The sequence below is a fragment of the Trichechus manatus genome, unplaced genomic scaffold (assembly GCF_000243295.1).
Source record: "Trichechus manatus latirostris isolate Lorelei unplaced genomic scaffold, TriManLat1.0 scaffold00110, whole genome shotgun sequence".
In the NCBI taxonomy this organism is placed as follows: domain Eukaryota; kingdom Metazoa; phylum Chordata; class Mammalia; order Sirenia; family Trichechidae; genus Trichechus; species Trichechus manatus.
In genome coordinates, this window is record NW_004444046.1 from 7,736,664 (window position 1) to 7,759,366 (window position 22,703).

The following is a 22,703-nucleotide window of genomic DNA, read 5'->3' on the forward strand; positions in this document are numbered from 1 at the left end:
TTTTTTTTTTTTTTGGTCTGGCCCCAGAAAACCAAACCTGTTGTCACTGAGTCGATTCCAACTCATAGCGATCCTATAGGACAGAGCAGAACTGCCCATAGGGTTTCCAAAGAGTGGCTGGTGGATTTGAACTGCCGACCTTTTGGTTAGCAGCCGAAAGCTTAAACAGTGTGCCACCAGGGCTCTGTCTTGGAAGAAGTACAGCCAGAATGCTGCTTAGAGGCAAGGATGGCAAGACTTAGTCTCACATACTTTGGACGTGTTATCAGGAGGGACCAGTCCATGGAGAAGGTATGCTTGGCCAAGTAGAGGATCAGAGAAAAAGAGGAAGACCCTCAACGAGATGGATTGACACAGTGGCTGCAACAATGGACTCAAGCATAACAATCGTAAGGATGGCGTAGAACACAGCAATGTTTCATTCTGTTGTACACAAGGTTGCTCTGAGTTGGAACCAACTCGATGGCACCTAACAACAACATAGCCAGTAAGTGGCCAGGCTGAGATGGGATCCACGGAGGCCTGACTCTAACAGTCATGCTCTTGCTACTATGCTACATTGCCTTTTTCCCAGGAAAATTTGAAGCGACCCTGGTAAACTGCTTTACTGGGAAGAATATAATGCCATCTGGTCTGAGTGGTTATGTTATTTCAAAATTCAGAAGAAAAGTGACAAGAGCCAATTCCGTGTAAACCCACTCCTGAACCCCAGTGTCATCTATCACTGTGACCTGAGGTCACACACATTAACATTCCCAAAGACCAGCTGAGGGCATACTTTATAGAGGACCCTACCCAGCCTTGCCCTTGATGGGATGGCAGTCTAGAAGAGGATGAAAGGCTTTTCTCCAAATCTGGCTTTTCCCAAATGACTTATGATGAAAAAGACTTTTTTGGTGACCTGCAAACTAAGAATAATCTCTGTGGCCAACACAGCAGTTTGATTCTTTTTTCCTGTTTTCCATATTCTGAAGTTATTGTAGAAAGCCATGTAACCCACCCAGGTAACCATCATTGTGTTCCAGAATCTTGGAAGGGTGTTATTTCCAAATTACATAATTTCATGGGGGAAGAGGGCAGTTGCAGGGCTTCCTACATGAACAATGTCTTTCTTAGAACAAGGCTACAGAAGGGATTGGTTGTTCTTCCACCATGTCAACATTATAGGAAGCAGGAGGGAAGGAAGGGCATCTAGAGACCCTTCCTAAGAGACAACAGCGAGCTTAGGGATGGAGAATGTGGCTGGACTCAAAAACAAATCCATGTTGGAATGTGCTACAAGACCCTAAGGGGCTTTTGATAGGACAAAGCCCCACAGACTATGTAATCCTACAGAGGGGTCAGGGAAAAGGAACATAAACCCTCTAGGAAAATCATGACTTTGCCCTATCTTGCTCTAAGGAGCCCTGATGGCACAGTAGTTTAAGCGCTGGACTGCTAACCAAAAGGTCCGAGGTTTGACCCCACCAGCGTTCCACTAGAGAAAGACGTGGCAGTCTGCTTCCATAAAGATTTACAGACTTGGAAACCCTATGGGTCAGTTCTACTCTGTCCTATGAGTCGCTATGAGTCGGAATTAACTCAGTGGCAGAGGGTTTGGGTTTTGGGTGGGATTTTGCTCTAGTTGTCCTTTCTGGAAGAAGGAGTTTACAAAAATAACCTGAAATTAAAGTGCAAGGTTGGGAGAAGGAAGATACTAGGTTTGGACGAGGGTTAGGAGTTTAGGTAGAGCAGGCTGCTCAGAAATACTGCCCAATCATGGGCCTCAGCCTTGGCTGCAGACTGTATTTAGATTTTAGATTCTCTGGCACTAAGACTAATGTCTCTCACTATGCACCAAACCAGAGACAAGTTACATTTTCCTGCCTATGGGTGGAAGAAATACACACCCATAATACAGTAGTGAAAAATGAAACCCCTCCAGTGAAGGTATCCTGGCGCAGGCAAAGGTTATCTCCCTGACAGCCAGGGACGGAGCACAGTGCTGTAGGGCAGGCAGAAAACAAAGGCATCATGCAAAGCGGCTGCCACCGCCTCCGCCTGCGCCTCCTCCACCCCAGCCAGCCTGGTCTTCTGCCTCCTTTCTCGGGCTGAGATGAGAAGTGCCACGGCTGAAATGGTAGATCCGTGCGGTTCCTCAAGTGCTTACCCTGCTGCCCCGAGAATGGAGCGCTTCACAGTCAGGGGACGCGGAGGATCGCCGGTGCCCGGCTCGGTTTTAAAGGTGGCTGCATTCCCCAGAGTCAGAGCTTGTTTTCCCCGAGCCCTTCTAAAATAGTTAACTCACTCTCTGCCGGCGCTTATAGGGAAACGAGAATGGGGGAGGGGTGGTTTTTAAAATGCGGAAAGATTTTGTTTTTTTGTCTTTGCAAACCAAGAAAGAGGAGGATATTTAGGACAGACGAAGGGTTAAATAGCCGCCAAATTCTATTCAAGAACTTCACGTCCTCCGTCACCAGCGCAGACGAGGTGACACAGATCTAGTCCACTGCTAGCAAGGAGGCAAATGCGACACCCCGAAAATGCCACTTTAACAAGCGATCGCCTCTTTACGTTAGAAAAAAACATGCATTCTCGTGGGACACGATCCGAAAATTTGGTTTCTCCCTTCAAATATTGGTTAAGAGAAGGGAGAGAGAACCAGCACTAGGCTGCGTCTCACCACTTGCTGTGCACCCCGGAAAGTGGCGTCCAGCAGCATCAGCTTCCAGGGATCAGCCACGGAGTTGGGCAGGGGGATGTAGACGTAGTAGGCGGCCAGCGCCACCAGGGCGGTGAGCAGCACACAGGACGCCCTCATCCTCTCCAGGGTCGGCTCTGTCGCGGGCTGGCGAGCAAGAAGGGGCGATGCCAACCAAAGACCTCTGGCAAGTTCCTGCCCAGGGCAGCCGCTCAGTCTCCTATTTCTTCTGTGCCTGGGAGCCAATCAGAGGCGGGGTCGGGAGGAAGTCGGGGCGCTCACGTGCCCTCGCTTCGGTGTCCTTGTAAAGTGTTTCAAACGCTCCAGGTTTGAGAAAGCTCCCGGGCTGCGTTGGGCGCAGCACAGCGGACTCTGGAGGATACAGGTCTGTGTTGCACCCATCTGACGATGAGCTCCCTCCAGATGGTGCTCAAACGGAAAACGGGAATAGTTTCCTGGTGATGAGTCTCTGTCCAAAACACGTGGGTCCTTCTGACTCAAAATGGAGAAACTAGTGAGAAATAAAATAAAATTAACCTGTCTTCTAAAGCCGAACTTGCAATGGAATGTGAGTGCCATCCAAACTGCGGGTGAAATAAGACAATTACAAATTCTTACAGCTCATGCAGGGAGCTTTGGTGGTGCAGTAGCTAAGCACTCAGCTGCTTACTAAAGGTGGGGAGTTTGAACCCACCAGCTCCTTTAGAGGAGAAAGATGGTGGCAGTCTGCTTCCATAAAGACGTACAGCCTTGGAAACCCTGTGGGGGCAGTTCTACTCTGTCTACAGGCAGGGTCACTCTGAGCTGGGATGGACTCAATGGCAACAGGTTAACAGTTCAAGCAAATCATAGTTTCCAAATCAATAAATAATATAAAGTAAAAAATAAATAACAATCTGCAATAAAAGGAACCTTCAGTAAAAGGAACCACATCTCCTTGGAGAAAAAGCTGATTCTAGGGCTGAGGCAGGTGAAATACAAGATGAGCCTGAAATATCTTATTGCCCGAGAACATAAGGAAATGCTCAAAATATGGTGGTGACTGGTCAAAAGGACACCGGCTTTTGAAAGGTCTCCCGCTGACCATAGCTGGGATAATTTTAATATCAAAATAAATAAACGATAGTAATGAAAATTCCCAAGGAATTTTAGTTCCTCATCAAAGGGTCTCTCCACAAAGAACTTATTTATTACAAAAGGAAAAACAATAGCTTTGTAATGGAGAACCTTGGTGCATATCACCTTAAAAAATTATTTCAGTGGGTCAGTGGTAGCAGGAAAAGTCTTTGAATACAGATTCAAAATGGGAGAGGAAAAGTATGGAATGGGAGAGAGAAAGAGAACTTCACTAGCTGAAATTACAACCAGAAATCCAGAAGGAAAACATTTGGAAGAATTGTTTCAAGTTGGAGACGGGAGAACAACTCCAAATTTGTTGATTAACGCCTTCAAACACCTGAGATATGTAATTGTTGTTGTTGTTAGGTGGCTCATAGACAATTTTGGACTAATCTTTAAGGGGGAGCCCTGGTAACACAGTTGTCAAGACCTCAGCTGCTAACCAAAACTTTGGTAGTTCAAATCCACCAGCCACTCCTTGGAAACCCTATTGGGCAGTTCTACTCTGTCCTATAGGGTTGCTAAGACTTGGAATCCACTCAACGGCAACAGGTAATCTTTAAAGGAGCAGATCACCAGATCTCTCTCCCACGGGTGGCTGAGTGGTTTGAACCACCCCCTTTCGATTAGCAGCCAAGCACTTAACCATCGTGCCACCATGGCTCCTTGGGAGATATAATTATGCACCTTAATATAGGAATTTAAAAAATTTAATCCAATCCAAAGATGTGAAATAACTATAAATTTGGGCCTAGTAGTGAAATTATTAGGAGAAAATTGGCTTCTTGTTCAAAGTTGGAGGAAAATATTTATATGAAAGAGAGGTTTAAATAGTGTTTCAAGCATTCGAGTTTGAGATAATTGTTTTCTATCTTTTTTTTGTGACTACTGATTAATAGCATATAACTCTAAACAGATAGGGATATATGTGTTTGTGTGTGAGCGTTTGTGCATAAAGTTAGAAAAATGAATGATTAGAAATAATCCCAGAGAATTATTTGCTTTCAGGTAATCTGCAAAATAATTCAATATTTGAACTTGCAGGCTTTAATATATTTATCCTAGATTTTGACTACATATTCACAAAAGCATAGATCTTAGAGCTAATGACCAAAAAAAGAAAAGCAAAAAACCCACATGACCCATCCCTCTATCTTCAGCAATAGTTACAAACTTAATTTTGTTAATGAAGCTCTTGAGGCCCAGAGCTGCTATATGCCTTATCCATACTCCTCTAGCTTATAAGTGATAGAATAAATATTTTCTTCTCCTTCCTCCCAGTGCAGTACAGCTTCCCTTAAGCAGTGTACTACAAGATGGAAAAGAAGACAGAAAAAAGAAACTGCAATAATTTTCAGTGCTTCTTCTGTAGATCTAAGAGTTGTTTTTTTTTTTTTTTAATGAGACGAATTTGAGATAAACTTTAATATCTTTATTACTTGTTTCCAATACTTTATTCATTCAACAACTATACCTGGCCTACTATGTGCCAGGTGCTGTTCTATTGTTGTTATTTTTAGTTACCATTGAGTCAACCCCTGACTCATGGCCACCCCCAACTCATGCCAACCCCATGCACAACGAAATAAAACACTGCCCAGTCCTGTGTCATCCCCATGATTGGTTGTAGATTGGACTACTTTGATCCATAGGGTTTTCCTTGGTTGATTTTCAGAAGTAGATCACCAAGCCTTTCTTCCTAGTCCATCTTTGTCTGGAAGCTTTGTTGAAAGCTGTTCAGCATTGTGGCAACACGCAAGCCTCCACTGACAGATGATGCTCTGCGTGAGGTGCATCAGCCAGGAATCAAACCCAGGTGTAGTGCAATTAATTACTTAATATGGCTCTTTTAGCCATAGTCTTTGTGACTCCCACACAATGATTGGGTGGGACTATGCAAATAAGGTGCTTAAAGCCCACCAATGGGGATTGGACAGCTTGCTGCTGAGGCAAATAAGGTTCATGGAACACTTGTAGGGGTTGGACCATGCAAATTAGGTGTATAGAACCCTAACAAGGGAGTTGGTCAGTTTTGCCATCCTGCTAGACTTAAAGGAAGACATGGAGAGAGTGAGAGAGGGGAGCTGTAACACAGAAGACAGTGAGAGACAACGGCACAGCAGTAGAAAAAGAGATGGTGGTGCGAGACCACAGGAACTGGGAGACCAGCGGCAGCAAGGCCCCAGCAGGGCCTGGTGGGAGAGGGCAAGAAGAAGCTGTCCTGATCGAAGAACTGCATCCTGGGTTGTTCCTGTTACTTCCAAGTTGATCCTGATCCTGAGTTGTACTTGTTACTTCCCTAATAAACGACTTAACTGTAAGTATGGTTTGTGAGTTCTTTGAGAAGTTGCAGTGAATTATCGAACCCAAAGACGAGACGGAGAGTACTGAGGGGCGGAGGAGTAGTGATGTTAGAAATGACGGAGTGGTACAGCAGTTTGGAAGAGTGGGACATTTGGGACACCTTTAACCTCTGCCTCATAGGAACTAGCTTTGTGCTGATCCTTACAGAAGAAATTATTCATTTACTGGGTCTTCCACGTGGAAGGTGAGAATTCTACCACTGAACCACCATTGCCCCCACAAAGATACTGTTCTAGGCACTGGGAAATAAAGGAGGCAGGCAAGGCAGTAAGGTCTCTGCTCTTACTGATTTTACATGCTTGGTTGGGGGGAGAGTAGTGAGTGTCATGAGGGCACAGAAGGGTGGGCCAAAGAACAAGGAAACAGATAAATAATACTAGTTAACATGGCTTTCCATGAGCCAGGTTCAGTGATAATCATTTAGAATTTGTTAACTCATTTCGTCTTCCCAACAATTCTATGAGGTGGGTACTATTGGTATTCTGAAAGCCAAAGCATGGAAAGATTAAGTGTTCCCCCTCCCCGTCGTCCATGTGCTTTACCACTCAACTCTACTGAGTGATTAGTAAACCAAAACCAAAACCTCTTGCCATCGAGTCAATTCCAACTCACAGCGACCCTATAGGGACAGAGTAGAACTGCACCGTAGAGTTTCCAAGGAGTGACTGGTGGATTTGAACTGCCAGCCTTCTGGTTAGCAGCTGAGCTCTTAACCACTGGGCCACCAGGGCTCCAAGTGATTAGTTCTATGAAGAAAATGACACAGGGTGGTGTGGATAGAGGGCCTGAGGAGCTGCTTTAAATTGGGTAACAAGGGGTCTCTTTGAGGAGGTGCCATTTGAGCTGAGACCTGAATGAAAAGGAGGAGGCAGCCATGCAGGGATCTAGAGGTTGAGGGAGCAAGAGCGGAGGCTCTAAGATGGTAAAAAGATCAAGGAACAGAGACAGTGCTAATGAAGCAGGAATAGTGTACAAGGGCTAGTGGTCTAGGTACAGTCAGAGCATGGGTGCTGGAGGGCAAATCATTTCGGACTTTGTAGATCCTGGTAAGGAGTTCGAATATTCTGGTGCAATGGGAAACAATTGGAGGTTTTGTAGCAGGAAAGTAACATGATTTGATTTATATTTGAATATTTATATGAGAGCACTCCAGCTGTTGTTCTGAGAACAGGTAGGCTGTTAGAACATAAGGCTTTTGCAGAAGTCCAGATGAGAGACGATGGTGACCTGGAGTGGCAGTGGAATGAAGAGAAGGGGGCAGATTTAGCATATATTTTAGAGGTGGGAGAGATAGGACATACTCATAGATTATGAGGTGACAAAAAGGGAAGAGTCAATAAAGTGTTGCTCCTAAGGAAGCAAGGTAAATTTGAATCAAACAACTGACCTTTCCATTTATATAGAATTGCTTTAAAAATTTTTTATTAAAATCATCTAAATATATGAAATAGCAATATCATTGCTTAACAAATTTCTTTCTAATTTGAAATAACAATTTACCAAAATACAATGCCTGTATGAGGTGGGCTTCTTCATCTGATGAGAAGCAGCACTTTAGTTTAACAAATATGTATCGAGTCCTGCTGTCTTCCAGGCACTGTGGTAGGTACTGTCATGATGAAGATAGGGGTCCCTTTCCGCAACAAATACATGAATTATTCCAAATATATACAAAGTTCAGAGAGTTTGTAGATAGGAGTTCTTCTGGACGAGTGAGGATTGAGAAGATCCACAGAAAGCCAAGCAGGTTCTGCAAGCTAAAGAGGAGTATGCAGGTAAACAATAGGTAAGACCATCCCAAGCAGAGAGAAGAGCGTATGCAAAAGTCCTGAAGAGTGGCTTTAGTAGAGAATCACAAGTAGTGGTATCTGCAGCATCAAATGCAAGGAGGTGGAGCGCAGCAAGAGTATCACCTGGAGTGTTAGGCAGAGGTCATATGATGCAGGACCTTGTGTATTATGCTGAAGAGTTGGAACATGATCCTGTAGGCAATGAGGAGGCATTGGCAGGCTTGCCTTGAATCACTCTGATGGCAATGTAGAGGATATATTAGAGGGTAGAGAAAAGCGGGAGCTGTTGGGAGGATGTTGCTTCTAAGGTATCTAAGAAAGAGATGATAGTAGCTTGGTGATAGTCACTTGGATCTGATGATGGTAGTGAGCATGAAGAGTCAAAGATTATCTAAGAGGTAGAATCAAAAGGACTTAGAGAGGGAGAGAAAAGTAGTAGTCAAGATGAATACCCAGGTGTCTTAGTTATCTAGTGCTGCTATAACAGAAATACCACAAGTGGATGGCTTTAACAAAGAGAAGTTTATTCTCTCACAGTCTTGTAGGCTACAAGTCCAAATTCGGGGCATCAGCTCCAAGGAAACGCTTTCTCTTTTGGCTCTGGAGGAAGGTCCGTGTCATCAATCTTCCCTTGGTCTTGGAGCTTCTCTGCGCAGGAACCTCAGGTCCAAAGGATGCGCTGCTTTCTTGGTAGTATGAGGTTCACATGTCTCTCTGCTCGCTTCTCTCTTTTATATCTCAAAAGAGATTGGCTTAAGACACTGTCTAATCTTGTAGACCTCATTAGTATAACTGCCGCTAATCCATCGTATAACATCATAGTGATAGAGTTCGCAACACATAAGGAAATCACCTCAGATTAGGAAATGGTACACAATCATACAATACTGGGAATCATGGCCTGGCCAAGTTGACAGATATTTTGGGGGAACACAATACAATCCTTGACACCAGTTTTCTTGTTTCAGAAGCTAGGAGAGTGATGGTGCCTTTTCAGATCTTAAAGAACAGTGGAGGAGTAGCCGGTTTGAGGGTAAACGGTAAATTAAATCTGCGGTATTTAGGTTTGAGTTATCTATGTAACACCCAAGTGGAGATATTGAGTAGGCTCCTGGACATACAAGTCAGGAGCCTTGGGAGAAGTCAGAGCTGGAGATATAAATGTGGGAGTCTTTATCCTGTAACTGAAGCCAGGACAGTGGATGAGAGAGAAGCTAGGAAGAAAGTGTTTGGGGAGAAGAAAAGCAGGCCTGAGGACCTCAGCATTTAATGGTTATGAGGAGGACGACAGCTATCAAAAGAGGTTGAGAAGAAGTGGCCAGAGAGGGGACTGTCTGAATTAGAGAAATGAAATAGAGATGACTGGTAAAGGGCCAAAAAAAAAAAAAAATGTTGAAAAATTAAATTGGTAGAGTTTTCTAACTGGATTCTTGAAAGGGAGGGAGCTGATGAAGTCAATAACAACTTCAAAGCTTCTGGTTTGAGTAATATCATTAGCTGACTTAAGAAATATTAGAGATAAAGCAAGTTTGGGGAGAACAGGATGAGTTCATCCCTGTGATGTACTCAGGGTAAAGCACCCTTATGGAGATGTCTAGCAGGCCACTGGATTTGGAAGATTACAGAAGTCAAGGCTGTACCTGGGAATATCCAAGATAAGTAACCTAAGTATCATGTTATGTTAAACTGCTGATAAGAGTATATAATACAAAGTAAATAATACAATTACCTGGGATTATAATACAAAAATATATAATACAAACTATGTTACCAGGGGTACATAGTGTAGCAAGTCACTGATACGAAGCATCAAGTCATGGTATCAAAGTTGTGTTAATTTTGATACAAAATTTGATACAAAGCTAACAACGAAAAGTTGTTATTAGTTGCATTCCCGTTGGCCCCTGATTCATGGCTACTCATTGGCTGCTTTCTCAGAAGTAGATCACCAGGCCTTTCTTCTTAGTCTGTCTTAGTCTATAAGCTCCCCTGAAAACTGTTCAGTATTACAGCAATACGCAAGCCTCCCCTGACAGATGGGTGGTGGCTGCACATGAAGTGCATTGGCGGGAATTGAACCCAAGTCTCCCACATGGGAGGCAAGAATTGTACCACTGTACCACCAGTGCCCTCTAACACAAAGTCGGTAAGTATGAAATAAAAGGACGATAGAAAGTATATAAAAGTCTTTAAAGGGTTTTTAATTCACTCAGAATTGATTTAACAGTATTCTTAATGATGTACTCTAATGCAATGTTAGATTTGATTAGGTCTAAGTCACTATGTGATATTTGCAAAGAAAATTAGTTTGTGAGTTATTGTATTTCTAATGTGTGCGCCTAATTTGCATTATACCGTCTACTGATTGAGGTTTGAAGCTCATCCTTGATCTTGTCAATCGTGACAGTATTTAAAGTGACATGCAACTCGAAATGTAAGTTCCTCAAGCTGGTTGGCCACATGGGTATTGTACTCACTTAAGACAGAAAATTTTGGCTTGTGTTAAAGAACAAAAGGAAATTTTTTCCTTTTCTTGCAACTATTCAGTTATATCTTCCTCCAAAAGATTTATGATTCATGAACAATCCAGTGTGGACCACTCATGGCAGCTTAGGAAAACCACAGTGTCGCTCCCTCATCTGGACTATCTTACTTCCTCCTCTTTCCATCATGAGCACAGAACCCGTGGACCAATCCTGGTGCCTCATCTCCCGGTTTCCTGGACCTGGCCCTCAGTGAACCAGAATTAAGAGTAATGGAAACACTACAGCTGGGCATCGCACCCCCTTCTCCCATATTGGTTATGCATGTGCTCCCTACCCCTCCTTAGGTAGTCTGGGGGACTCCTGCTTACCCTGTTGTATAAGAGATGCCCCCCTTGCTCATTCCTTTGAAGTCATGTTTTTGTGTCTTTTCATTGACACCTAATCTAGTAACTAACGCAGGCTAATGGGAAAAGGGGCAGGACAAGGGTGGGAGCACACATGAGTTTTCCCTAACCATGTAGCTGACTAACGGCCTTTCAGAAATAATAACGTCTTTGTTTTCTAGCTCAAAAGAATGACTGTACTGTTTGAATTTCAGGCTGAGTAGGAGAAGAGTGGATGTGGAGAGGAGTATGGCTGTGTTAACTATGTAGGTGGCTATCTGTTTCACATTATCATAAGCCTTAAGCTAAAGAAGAAATTATCGTGACTTTAAAAAAAAGAAAACGTACTAGTTAAAAATTTGGCAGAATTGAAGTAACTAATCAGGATGTGGTTCTGTTATAACTTGACACGAATCTCTAGATTGTGTAAATCAATCTGCGTAAAACATTGCATGAAGTAATTTTAGAAGTTCTTTTGGCACCTTTTGCCTGTGAGTGAGACTATTTCAATTGGTACCTACCGTGCAGTGCAGGCAACGTGCTAGGTACCTTTATCTCCATTCCAGCAAATTTGTTTGTTTACAAGATGTATGTGTGTGTGTGTGTGAACACATTTGTTAGTGCTACCTAAAGTGTTTTTATTCTTTCTGAAATACTGATGAAGGAAGTAACCAGTGATCTTTTTATTTAAAGTAAAAGAATAATAGTAGACTAACACCGCCCTTTAAACTCTAGGTGAAAGGCAAGTGGGACAAAGGTCAAGAGAAAGACACAACTATTTCCAACTGAAATTTAAAAAGAATATTAGTCAAATTAAGATGGCAAACAGAAACCAGCTTTACAACTTAACCAAGAGTAGCAAGATTGGGTAAAATTTACATATATATGTAATATGTTTGGGCCTTGAAGCTTGTCACTGAAGCACTTTCTGTAACTACTAACTGACCAGCCAGCAGTAACAGTCTTATTTTTCTCCCAAAGCCAACTTAAGTCATATAACTGAGTGAAGATGGAGATTACTTAGATGCAAAGAAAGTGAGTTGTGTGACTGAGTATTTTGTGTACTAAAAGAACCCGTTTTAAAGCAATTTTTAATATTTTTGAAAATACTAAAATGATTTTCTAATTTCAGTGAAACAATCTATCAAAAAAGATTATTGAATAATTGCTTGCTTAAAAATCTAGTCTTTTAGTAGGATTCTGTCAGGTTAAATATATTTATTCCATTTCTCATTTACATTTTCAGCGTTTCATACTGATGGAAGCAACTATGGGTAGCATATTTAAGGTTTATACTCCTACAGTCTCTGAGAAAATGATTTCATGGCTCTTGATATAAAGTAGCTCCTCACTTTATGTGGCATTCAGGAACAGATTTTTTTGTGGTCTGTTTATGAAACTATCAAGGAATTGACATTAGCTTTAAATATATAATAATAATCACAATGCGTTATAATTACCTTAGGACATGAGTGTCATTTATTTTCTAAAATCTGCAGACATTTATTGACTGATGATCTACTAAGTACTGAACACTGTATCATGATTGCGACTGGGACAATATCCCTTCATGGAAAGAGTTCTCAGTTTAGTGGGAAAGAAAATAAACAATAAACAGAAAAGTAAGCAGACTAACACTTGCGAAGTGCTATAGTAGAAGCACAAAAAGAATAGTCTTGAAAGGTGAATAGAAGCATACTAGACGGACAAGGGGAGAAAAGGCGTATCAGGGATATGCATAATCAAAGGTCTGATTGCGAGAGCATTGCGCCTTCAGGGAGGTACTTCTACTGATTTTCTGAATGATATAAAATAATAAAATTTATCAGCTGTAGTTGTTGATAGTTCAGTTGCTTAACTGAACTACTGGTGGAATTAGAGCCAGTGATTTGTAATCAGAATTTAGGATTTACTTTGACTTACGTAAGTCAGTGATAGGATTATCAAGGAATAATCAGTGTAGGCTTCTCATGAATAAATAATTTATATTGATAAAATATGCTTTGTACCAACTAACTATTAAAAATATACAGTGAACTAAGCTCTTGGGCCTATCACTCAAGATGACATTTAAATTTTGGTGACTAGTTATGTTGTTGTTGTTAGGTGCCATTGAGTCGTTTCCAACTCATAGAGACCCTATGTACAACGGAATGAAACACTACCTGGTCCTACACCATTCTCACAATCACTGCTATGTTTGAGCTCATTGTTGCAGCTACTGTGTCAATCCATCTCATTGAGGAGCTTCTTTTTTCTCTGACTCTCTGCTTTACCAAGTGTCATGGACTGAATTATGTACCCCAAAAAATGTGTGTATCAGTTTGGCTAGGCCACGATTCCCAGTATTATGTGATTGTCCTCCATCTTGTGATTGTAATTTTATGTTAAAGAGGATTAGGGTGGGATTGTAACACTCTTATTAAGGTCATATCCCTGATCCAATGTAAAAGGAGTTTCCCTGGGGTATGGCCTCCACCACCTTTTATCTTACAAGAGATAAAAGGAAAGGGAAGTGAGAAGAGACTAGGGACCTTCATACCACCAAGAAAGCAAAGCCGAGAGCAGAGCACGTCCTTTGGAGCTGGGGTCCCTGTGCAGAGAAGCTCCTAGTCTGGGGGAAGATTGATGAGAATGCTGATAGAGAGAGAAAGCTTTCCCCTGATCTGACACCCTGGATTTGGACTTCTAGCCTACTTTACTGTGAAGAAATAAATTTCTCTTTGTTAAAGCCATCCACTTGTGGTATTTCTGTTATAGCAGCACTAGATAACTGAGACACCAAGCATGATGTCCTTCTCCAGGGATTGGTCCTTCCTGATAACATGTCCAAAGTATGTGGGACAAAGTCTTGCCATCCTTGCTCCTAAGAAGCATTCTGGTTGCACTTCTTCCAAGACAGAATGAACACATTCTTCTGCCAGTCCGTGGTATATTCAATATTCTTTGCCAATACCATAATTCAAAGGCATCAAGGCTTCTTCGGTCTTTCTTATTCATTGTCCAGCTTTTGCATGCATATGGGGTGATTGAAAATACCATGGCTTGGTTCAGGCCCACCTTAGTCTTCAAAGTAACGTAGTTTAAAGAGACCTTTGCAGCAGATTTACCCAATGCGATACATTGTTTCATTTCTTGACTGCTGCTTTCATGGATGTTAATTGTGGATCCAAGTAAAATGAAATCCTTGACAACTTCAATCTTTTCTCCATTTATCATGATGTTGCTTATTGGTCCAGTAGTGAGGATTTTGTTTACTTTATGGTGAGGTGTAATGCACACCGAAGGCTATAGTCTTTGATCTTCATCAATAAGTGCTTCAAGTTCTCTTCACTTTCAGCAAGCAAGGTTGTGTCAACTACATATCACAGGTTGTTAATTAATCTTCCTTCAATCCTGATGCTGATTTCTTCATATAGTCCAGTTTCTCAGATTAGTGACTAGATATATTTTTTAAAAAAGATTAAGTGAGATATTTATTCAGTTAGATTTTCTATTGCCTCTTGTTTTTTTAATTACCATTATCTTTAAAAAAATAAAACATTGATTAATTCTATTGGATATTTACTTTCATTTGTTGTTGTTGTTAGGTGCTGTCAAGTTGGTTCCAACTCATAGCAACCCTGTGTATAATAGAACGAAACACTGCCCAGTCCTGTGCCATCCTCACAATCGTTATGCTTGAGCCCATTGCTGCAGCCACTGTGTCAATCCATCTCTTCGAGGGTCTTCCTTTTTTTGCTGACTCTCTACTTTACCAAGCATGATGTTCTTCTCCAGGGACTATTCCCTCCTGATAACTTGTCCAAAGTATGTGAGACGAAGTCTTGCCATCGTTGCTTCTAAGGAACATTCTGGCTATGCTTCTTCCAAGACAGATCTGTTCATTCTTTTGGCAGTTCATGGTATATTCAATATTCTTCACCAACACTGTATTTCAAAGGCACCAATTCTTTTTCAGTCTTCCTTATTCATTGCCCATATTTTGCATGCATATGAGGCGATTGAAAACACCATGGCTTGGGAGTTTTGGGTGTATTGCCAGAAATTATTATTTTTAAAACTTTAAACCCAAAGTAAAGGTTGTTACCTAGTCCAGTACCTGTCCTAAACCAATTTAAAGGTCAGAGAAGTATTCTGCTCCTTCCGCACCTACTCTAAAAACAAAAAACAGAAACAGTTGCCCTCCAGTCAATTTGATTAATTGGATTCTGACTCATGGAGACCCCACATGGGTCAGAGTAGAACTGTGCACCATAGAGTTTTCAATGGGTGATTTTTCAGAAGTAGATTGCCAGGTCTTTCTCTTGAGATGCCTCTGTGTGGACTCTAACAGCCAATCTTTTGGTTAGCAGCCAAGTGCAGTAACCTTTCCACCACCGAGGTACTCCTAAAATAGGTTTGCCACTTCTAGCTCTTTCTGTTTTTTCTTCGTAGAACTTTCATAATTTTTAATGATGTTTTTATGTGTTTGTTTACTTGTTTATAGTCTCCTCCCTCACCCCCAGATTATTTCCAAAAGGGCAGGGACAATGTATGTTTTATTTATTAGCATATATCCAAGTCCCAGCTTAGTTCTAGGCACATAGTTGTTACCCAGTAAATAACCATATAGCAGATAAAGTCTAATGTTTAGATCCGAAAGGCTGACCATGGGAATAAACGGAATCATTACCTCCACTCCACAGCTAAATATAATCAGTTAAAAAATTATACATAATATAATAAATGAAAAGAATATGTTAACCAAATTCTAACCTGCTTTTTGTGTATGTATAAGGTTGCGAAATGATCCAAACATTTTGGGTAGCTATTACGAAGAGAGATCACTTGGAAATACCTAAATGCATTTTTTGCTTAAATTCCTTAAAGCCACCAGGAACTAAAAGACAAGAAAAATACCTTTAAAATGTGTATGAGTTTTATTTTGCATGTGACTATGTGTCATTAAGGGGAGTGTTTACACTTTATTCAGCACATTGTAATTTCAAGATTCCTGGGAAGTAAGTCAACTATTGCAGCATTATGTCACGTCAACATTGTTTCAAGAATATTTTATCCACTAAAATTTGTAACTCAGGGATGATAATTTGCTATCCATGGTAAAAATTGACATGTACCTTTGGCGGATCTGTTTAAACATTTAATATTTTTTGTTAATTTAGAAGTTTTATAATATAAAAATCCATTGATAAAAATAAGTACATTTTTACAATTAGTTTATATTCATGTGCAGAAAGGACAACTAGTAAACAGACAAATGGGAAAATGTTTAACCTCACCAATAATCAAAGAGTGCAAAATAAAACTGTAGTGACTTTCTTTTCCTTCTGTTAAAATAAAAATTATCTTAAGCCAATAATAAAAATTGATTGAAGTTTATTTAATATACAATCTGCAAAGCAGGATAACGTTTTGACTAGAGAGTAAAAACTGTTCCAAAGAAGAACCGTTTTCTACAGATTCTTACACTTCAGCTTATCCCTAGTAATTATAAATTGCCATGGAAACGAGACCAGAATAGTGTTTACATAACAATTTACCCTAAAACACAGCTTCTAGTCTGACCTTTGTAGTTTCTGTTGTCAAAACTGCACATCAATAATTTTTTAAAAGAGCACAATGCCCAAGGGAAAACGGTCTTTGCTAATTAAACCTAGGCTATTGTTGGAAAATATGGCCTTGGTGATAGAAACGGAGATAGCATGATAGAACTTTTCAAGACCAATAACTTATTCATTGCAAATACCTTTTTTCAACAACATAAATGGTGGCTTTACACGTGGACCTAGCCAGATGGAATACATATGAATCCAATTGACAACATCTGTGGAAAGAGAAGATAGAGAAGCTCAATATCATCAGTCAGAACAAGGCCAGGGGCCGACTGTGGAACAGACGATCAATTGCTCTTATGTAAGTTCAAGTTGAAGCTGAAGAAAATGAAAATAAGTCCACGAGAGCCTAAGTACAATATTAGTGTATCTGACCTGAATTTAGAGACCATCTCAAGAATAGATTTCATGCATTGAACACTAATAACTGAAAACCAGATAAGTTGTGGGATGACATCGAGGACATCATACATGAAGAAAGTAAGAGGTCATTAAAAAGACAGGGAAGAAAGAAGAAACCAAAATGGATATCAGAAGAGACTCTGAAAGTTGCTCTTGAATGTAGAGTAGCTAAAGCCAAAGAAGAAATGATGATGTAAAAGAGCCAAACAGAAGATTTCAAAGGACGGCTTGAGAAGACAAAGTAAAGTATTATAATGAAATGTGCAAATACCTGGGGTTAGAAACCCAAGAAAGAAAAAACACACTCAGCATTTCTCAAGCTGAAACAACTGAAGAAAAAATTCAAGCCTCGAGTTGCAATATTGAAAAAATCTATGGGCAAAATATTGAATGACACAGGAAGCATCAAAAGAAGATGGAAGGAATACAGAGTCACTGTACAAAAAAGAATTAGTTGATGTTTAACCATTTCAGGTGGGCATATATTCAAAACCCGGTAGTACTGAAGGAAGAAGTCCAGGCTGCACTGAAGGCAGTGGCAAAAAACAAGGCTCCAGGAATTGATGGTGTCCTAGAGTAAAACTCTCAGACACTGTTAAAGTGGAAGAAAGAGATTTATTAAAAACATAAGGAACATTTGAATGGGGAGATGTTAGCCCTCCCACAAAGTGAGAACCAATGAATCCAAGGGGTGGCTGTTCCCTGGGAACAGACATAGGGCAGAATCAGGAGCTAGGTTACAATATTCTGATTGGTGGAAAGGCAACTGGGGAAGAGAGGAGCGATATCGCAAAGTGGGGGCTTCTTCAAGATTGGGCACAGAGATATATGTGGGACATTTGGATTGATCGATTTGAATACATGATTAAGGTGGTTTTGCAGGGTGGTCATAAAGTACTTATCTTAAACATTTCCTGAGAGCTGCATAGGGAACTTCTGATAAACGCCCTGTGTCAAGACTTTACAAATGTTTCTTTTGTTATGTACTTAAGTCTGTCTAGGGGTTTGAAGGTTGCCGGGGAAATCTTTGTTGTGTACTTAAATCTGCTGGAGTCAGGACCCTCCCTTAGCTTAAAGAAAAAACATTTTATTAGTCACAGGCTTTTAATTCTATTCCAGGGTCACTGATTGTTAAAGAAGTTAGCATGAATCAAGATGGAGTCTGAACTCAGGCCCAGACCAGTCATGTTACTTTACTTGAGCACCTTGATTTTAGGGCTTCTGCACATAATCTCCTGGGTAAACTCATTCTCCTACAATCACATTCCTGATCTCCACCCTTATTTTCAAAGAGTAGCTTTGGGGCAAAAGCCAGACCAATTAAACAAGGTAATTGCTTGAGGGGCTGGGTCTCTTGATTCCACTCAGCCAGAGCCCCAAGTCCATATGCGCAGGAATGGGAAGAAGTCAAAGTTACATTCTCAGGAATGCAGAAACAGGAGGTTGTAACAAAATGGAGTCTGGCCTACTCCTAGGCCCATAACCTGTTGCTGTTGAGTCATTTCTGGCTAGTAGTGACCCTATGGGACAGAGTAGAACTGCCCCTTAGTGTTTCCAAGGAGCAGCTGACAGATTCGACTGCTGACCTTTTGGTTAGCAGCCAAACTCTTAACCACTGCACCAGCAGGGCCCCAGTCCTAAGAGAGTCACCCTAAACATGCCAGTCACGTCTCTTGTGAAGCTTTTATTCAGTGGAATATCAATTGAGATGTTTCAACAAATGGATGCAATACTGAATGTGCTCACTCACCTATGCCAATAAATTTGGAAGACAGCTACCTGGCCAACTGACGGGAAGAGATACGTATATGTATCCATTCCAAAGAAAGGTGATCCAACGGAATGCAGAAATTATTGAACAATATCATTAATATTACATGGAAGTAAAATTTTGCTGAAGATAATTCAAAAACAGTTGCAACAGTACATCAACAGAGAAGTACCAGAAATTCAAGCCAGATTCAGATGAGGACGTGGATTGAGGGATATTGCTGGTGTCAGATGGATCCTGGCTGGAAGCACGGAATACCAGAAAGATTTTACCTGTGTTTTATTGACTATACAAAAGCATTCGACTGTGTGGATCATAACAAATTATGGATAACATTGCGAAGAATGGAAATTTCAAACACTTAATTTTGCCCATGTGGAACCTGTACATAGACCAACAGGCAGTTGTTCAAACAGAACACGAAGGTACTGCATGGTTTAAAATCAGGAAATGTGTGCATCAGGGATGTATTCTTTCACCATACTTATTCAATCTGTATGCTGAGCAAGTAACTGGAGAAGCTGGACTATATGAGGAAGAACACGGCATAGGAAATGGAGAAAGACTCATTAACAAGGTGGCACAACCTTGCTTGCTGAAAGCAAAGAGGATGAGAAGCACTTAGTGATGAGGATTAAAGATCACAGCCTTCAGTATGCATTACACCTCAACATAAAGAAAACAAAATCCTCACTACTGGACCAATAAGCAACATCATGATTAATGGAGAAAATATTGAGTTTGTCAAGGATTCCATTTTACTTGGATCCACAATCAACACCCATGGAAGCAGCAATCAAGAAATCAAATGATGTATTACAATGGGCAAATCTGCTGCAAAAGACCTTTTTAAAATGTTAAAAACACAAAGGTGTCACTTTGAGGATTAAGGTGCACATGACCCAAGCCATGATATCTTCAATCACCTCATATGCATGTAAAAGCTGGACAGTGAACAAGGAAGACAGAAGAAGAATTGATGCCTTTGAATTATGATGTTGGTAAAGAATATTGAATATACCATGGACTGCCAGAAGAATGAACAAATCTGTCTTGGAAGAAGTACAGCCAGAATGCTCCTTAGAACGGAGGATGGCAAGACTTGTCCCACAAACTTTGGACATGTTATCAGAAGGGACCAATTGCTGGAGAAGGGCATCATGCTTGGTAGAGAGTCAGAGAAAAAGAGAAATCCTCAATGAGATAGATTGACACACTGACTGCAACAATGGGCTCAAACATAGCAACGATTGTAAGTATGGTGCAGGACTGGGCAGTGTTTTGCTTTGTCATGCATAGGATCTCTGTGATTGGAATTGACTCAATAGCACCTAACAACAACAACAACATTGTTTGACTTAAAGTTGACTCTTAAGAAACAAGTTTTCTCAAGGTTCAAAGTTCAAAGATCATCTCAAGACAATAGCTTGGGTGAGTCACCTCAACCTCCATGGAACCCAGAAATCTGTATTCTGTGAGAATTAAAAACTCCATTCCTCACTTCAAAAAATTATAAAGAGAGCTAGAGTGGATCATACAGATGGGAAAGTAGATAGACAGTATCCAGTTTCCTTTTATAAATGATGTTATAATATGAATCATTATGTAGAAAATATATTCCTTAATAGTTTTTATTTGAACATGAAAACAAAAAAAAAACCAAACCATTAGGAAACTACCTAATGGTTCCTTGTAGAAAAAAACACTTATTTTTAAATAAATAAATATAAGTACACAAGTTCTATCTACATGTAAGATAATATAAATAAATATTGTAGCTAAATATAAATAAATAGAGGCAGAGCCAAGATGGCAGACTAGTCAGATGCACTAAGCCATTCTGCTGCAACAAAGACCGGAAAAACCAAGTGAAACAGATACAGACGTCATTCCAGGAACCCTGAACCTTAAATAAAGAGCTAGAGTATTAGATTAGAAGCCACTGAGGAGAAGAAACTGATAGAAAATGGGGAAGGAATAGAGATACTGAGTGGAGGTTCCCAACCAATCAGCATGACTCAGCGTGGCCATCTTTGAATAAAGCCAACAACCCCACATGCACCTCCACTGAATTTCCACTAGGAGATACAGGTATAGAGTGTGGACGCACCCAGGCCTAAGACCACATTTACTGACTATAATTCAAGGAGGAGCCCAGACTCTCACAGCCAGTAGCCACAGGAGCACATTCCTACAACACCCACCCCTCTGGTGAACAGTGGCTATAACCACCACATCCCGGCAACCCCAACTGCTGGGAACCACAGTATCAACCCATCCTATCGCCCTCCTCCTTCTAGCCCCTCTTAGCCCCTTCTGCCCCTGCCTTTGTCCCCCCTCTTACCTCTCTACTCTGCTCTACCAGATGCGGCCCTGAGAGGATCCAGTCAAGACCCCAGACCCTTCCCTGCTTGCTTTGGACCCCTCCTGCCACCTGCTGCTGCACCAAGGGGACCCAACACGGACCACACAGCTCTACTTACCAGCCCCAAACCCTCTCTGTCACACACCGCTGCATCAATGGCACCTGGCCTGCACCCCAGGCTAATCCCTGACGGCTCTGGGCCCCTCCCTGCTGCCGACTGTGGCCCAGAGTGGACCTGGGCCAGGCTCCAGACCCTTCCCCACCAACTATGGATGCCCCTCACCACCTGCTGAGGCCCCAAGGGGAAACAGCCCAAACTCCAGGCACATCCCCGCCAGTTCAGGACGACCCCCGCCCCCATCCACATGCCACAGCTGCACTGCAGCCCCCAGCCTAGTTCACACCACAGACAAATGTCCCATCTCCACCATTCCTCCCCTGCCGGACCTGCCCTGCTGCCCCATAGCTGAGCAACTGGCCTTGCAGACTCAGACAAAGGGGTGAGAACTATCACGTCCACAGATGAGCAAGCAACAAAGCAGAGCCTGCTCACCTGACCAGGCATTGCCAAACAAAACAAAAAAGCAGGATGAAACAAACAAAGCTTCAATCAATAAAAAAGAAAATAATACCCGAATGTCTCAGAGACACAGATAATGTTAAAACATATTTAAAAAAACAGGACAAAATAGCTCCAGAAAGTGACCAGAATAAAGCACCAGTTGGCCTTCTAGCAGAAGGAAAGGCACTGGAACTACGTGCTAGGGAATTCAAAAGTCTCATATTCAGGGCTCTCCAAGAGATTGGGAAAGAGATCAAGGAAAACGCAGGCAAAATCATGGAAAACACAGACAAAATCAACCAAAACATAGCAAAAATCAAGGAAAACACAGACAAAGCAATAAAAGAAATCAGGAAAATAATACAAGATCAAAATGTGAAAATAAATAATTAGAAATCATACAAAAACAGTAATTAGAAATCCAAAAGATAAAGAATAAAATTTTAGAAATGGACAACACAATAGAAAAGTTTGAGGAGCAAATCTGAAACAATAGAAGAAAGAATCAGTGAATGAAGACAAATCCATGGATGCCACTTTGTTTGAGGAAAAATCAGAGAAAAGAATGAAGAAAAATGAAAAACACCTGTCTTAGTCGTGTAGTGCTGCTATAATAGAAATATCACGAATAGATGGCTTTAACAAAGAGAAATTTATTATCTCACAGTCTAGTAGGCTACAAGTCCAAATTCAGGGCATCAGCTCAAGGGGAAGGCTTTCTCTGTTGGCTCTGGAGGAAGGTCCGTGTCATCAATCTTCCCTTGGTCTGGGAGCTTCTCTGTGCAGGAACCCCAGGTCCAAAGGACACGCACTGCTCCTGGCACTGCTTTCTTGGTGGTATGAGGTTCCCCACTCTCTGCTCGCTTCCCTTTCCTTTTATCTCTTGTAAGATAAAAGGTGGTGCAGGCCACACCCCAGGGAAGCTCCCTTTACATTGGATCAGGGATGTGACCTTAGTAAGGGTGTTACAATTCCACCCTAATTCTCTTTAACATAAAATTACAATCACAAAATGGAGGACAACCACACAATACCGGGAATCATGGCCCAGCCAAACTGATACACAATTTTTTGGGAGGGACATAATTCAATCTATGAAAACACCTAAGAACTATGTGGCATACAATCAAGAGCAAAAATTTGCACATGATCAGTGTTCCAGAACA

General features: G+C 41.3%; 1 protein-coding gene across 1 annotated transcript in view; it reads right to left on the reverse strand.

The window, feature by feature from the left end:
- The window catches only part of NCEH1 (neutral cholesterol ester hydrolase 1), an 86,111-nt gene extending 83,188 nt beyond the window's left edge, over positions 1–2,923 (reverse strand). Inside the window, exon 1 of the mRNA XM_004383478.2 lies at positions 2,663–2,923. Within this exon, the coding sequence (XP_004383535.1) occupies positions 2,663–2,800 (138 nt within the window). The 5' untranslated portion in view covers positions 2,801–2,923. The remainder of the gene's footprint in view (positions 1–2,662) is intronic.
- Positions 2,924–22,703: the final 19,780 nt, after the last annotated feature.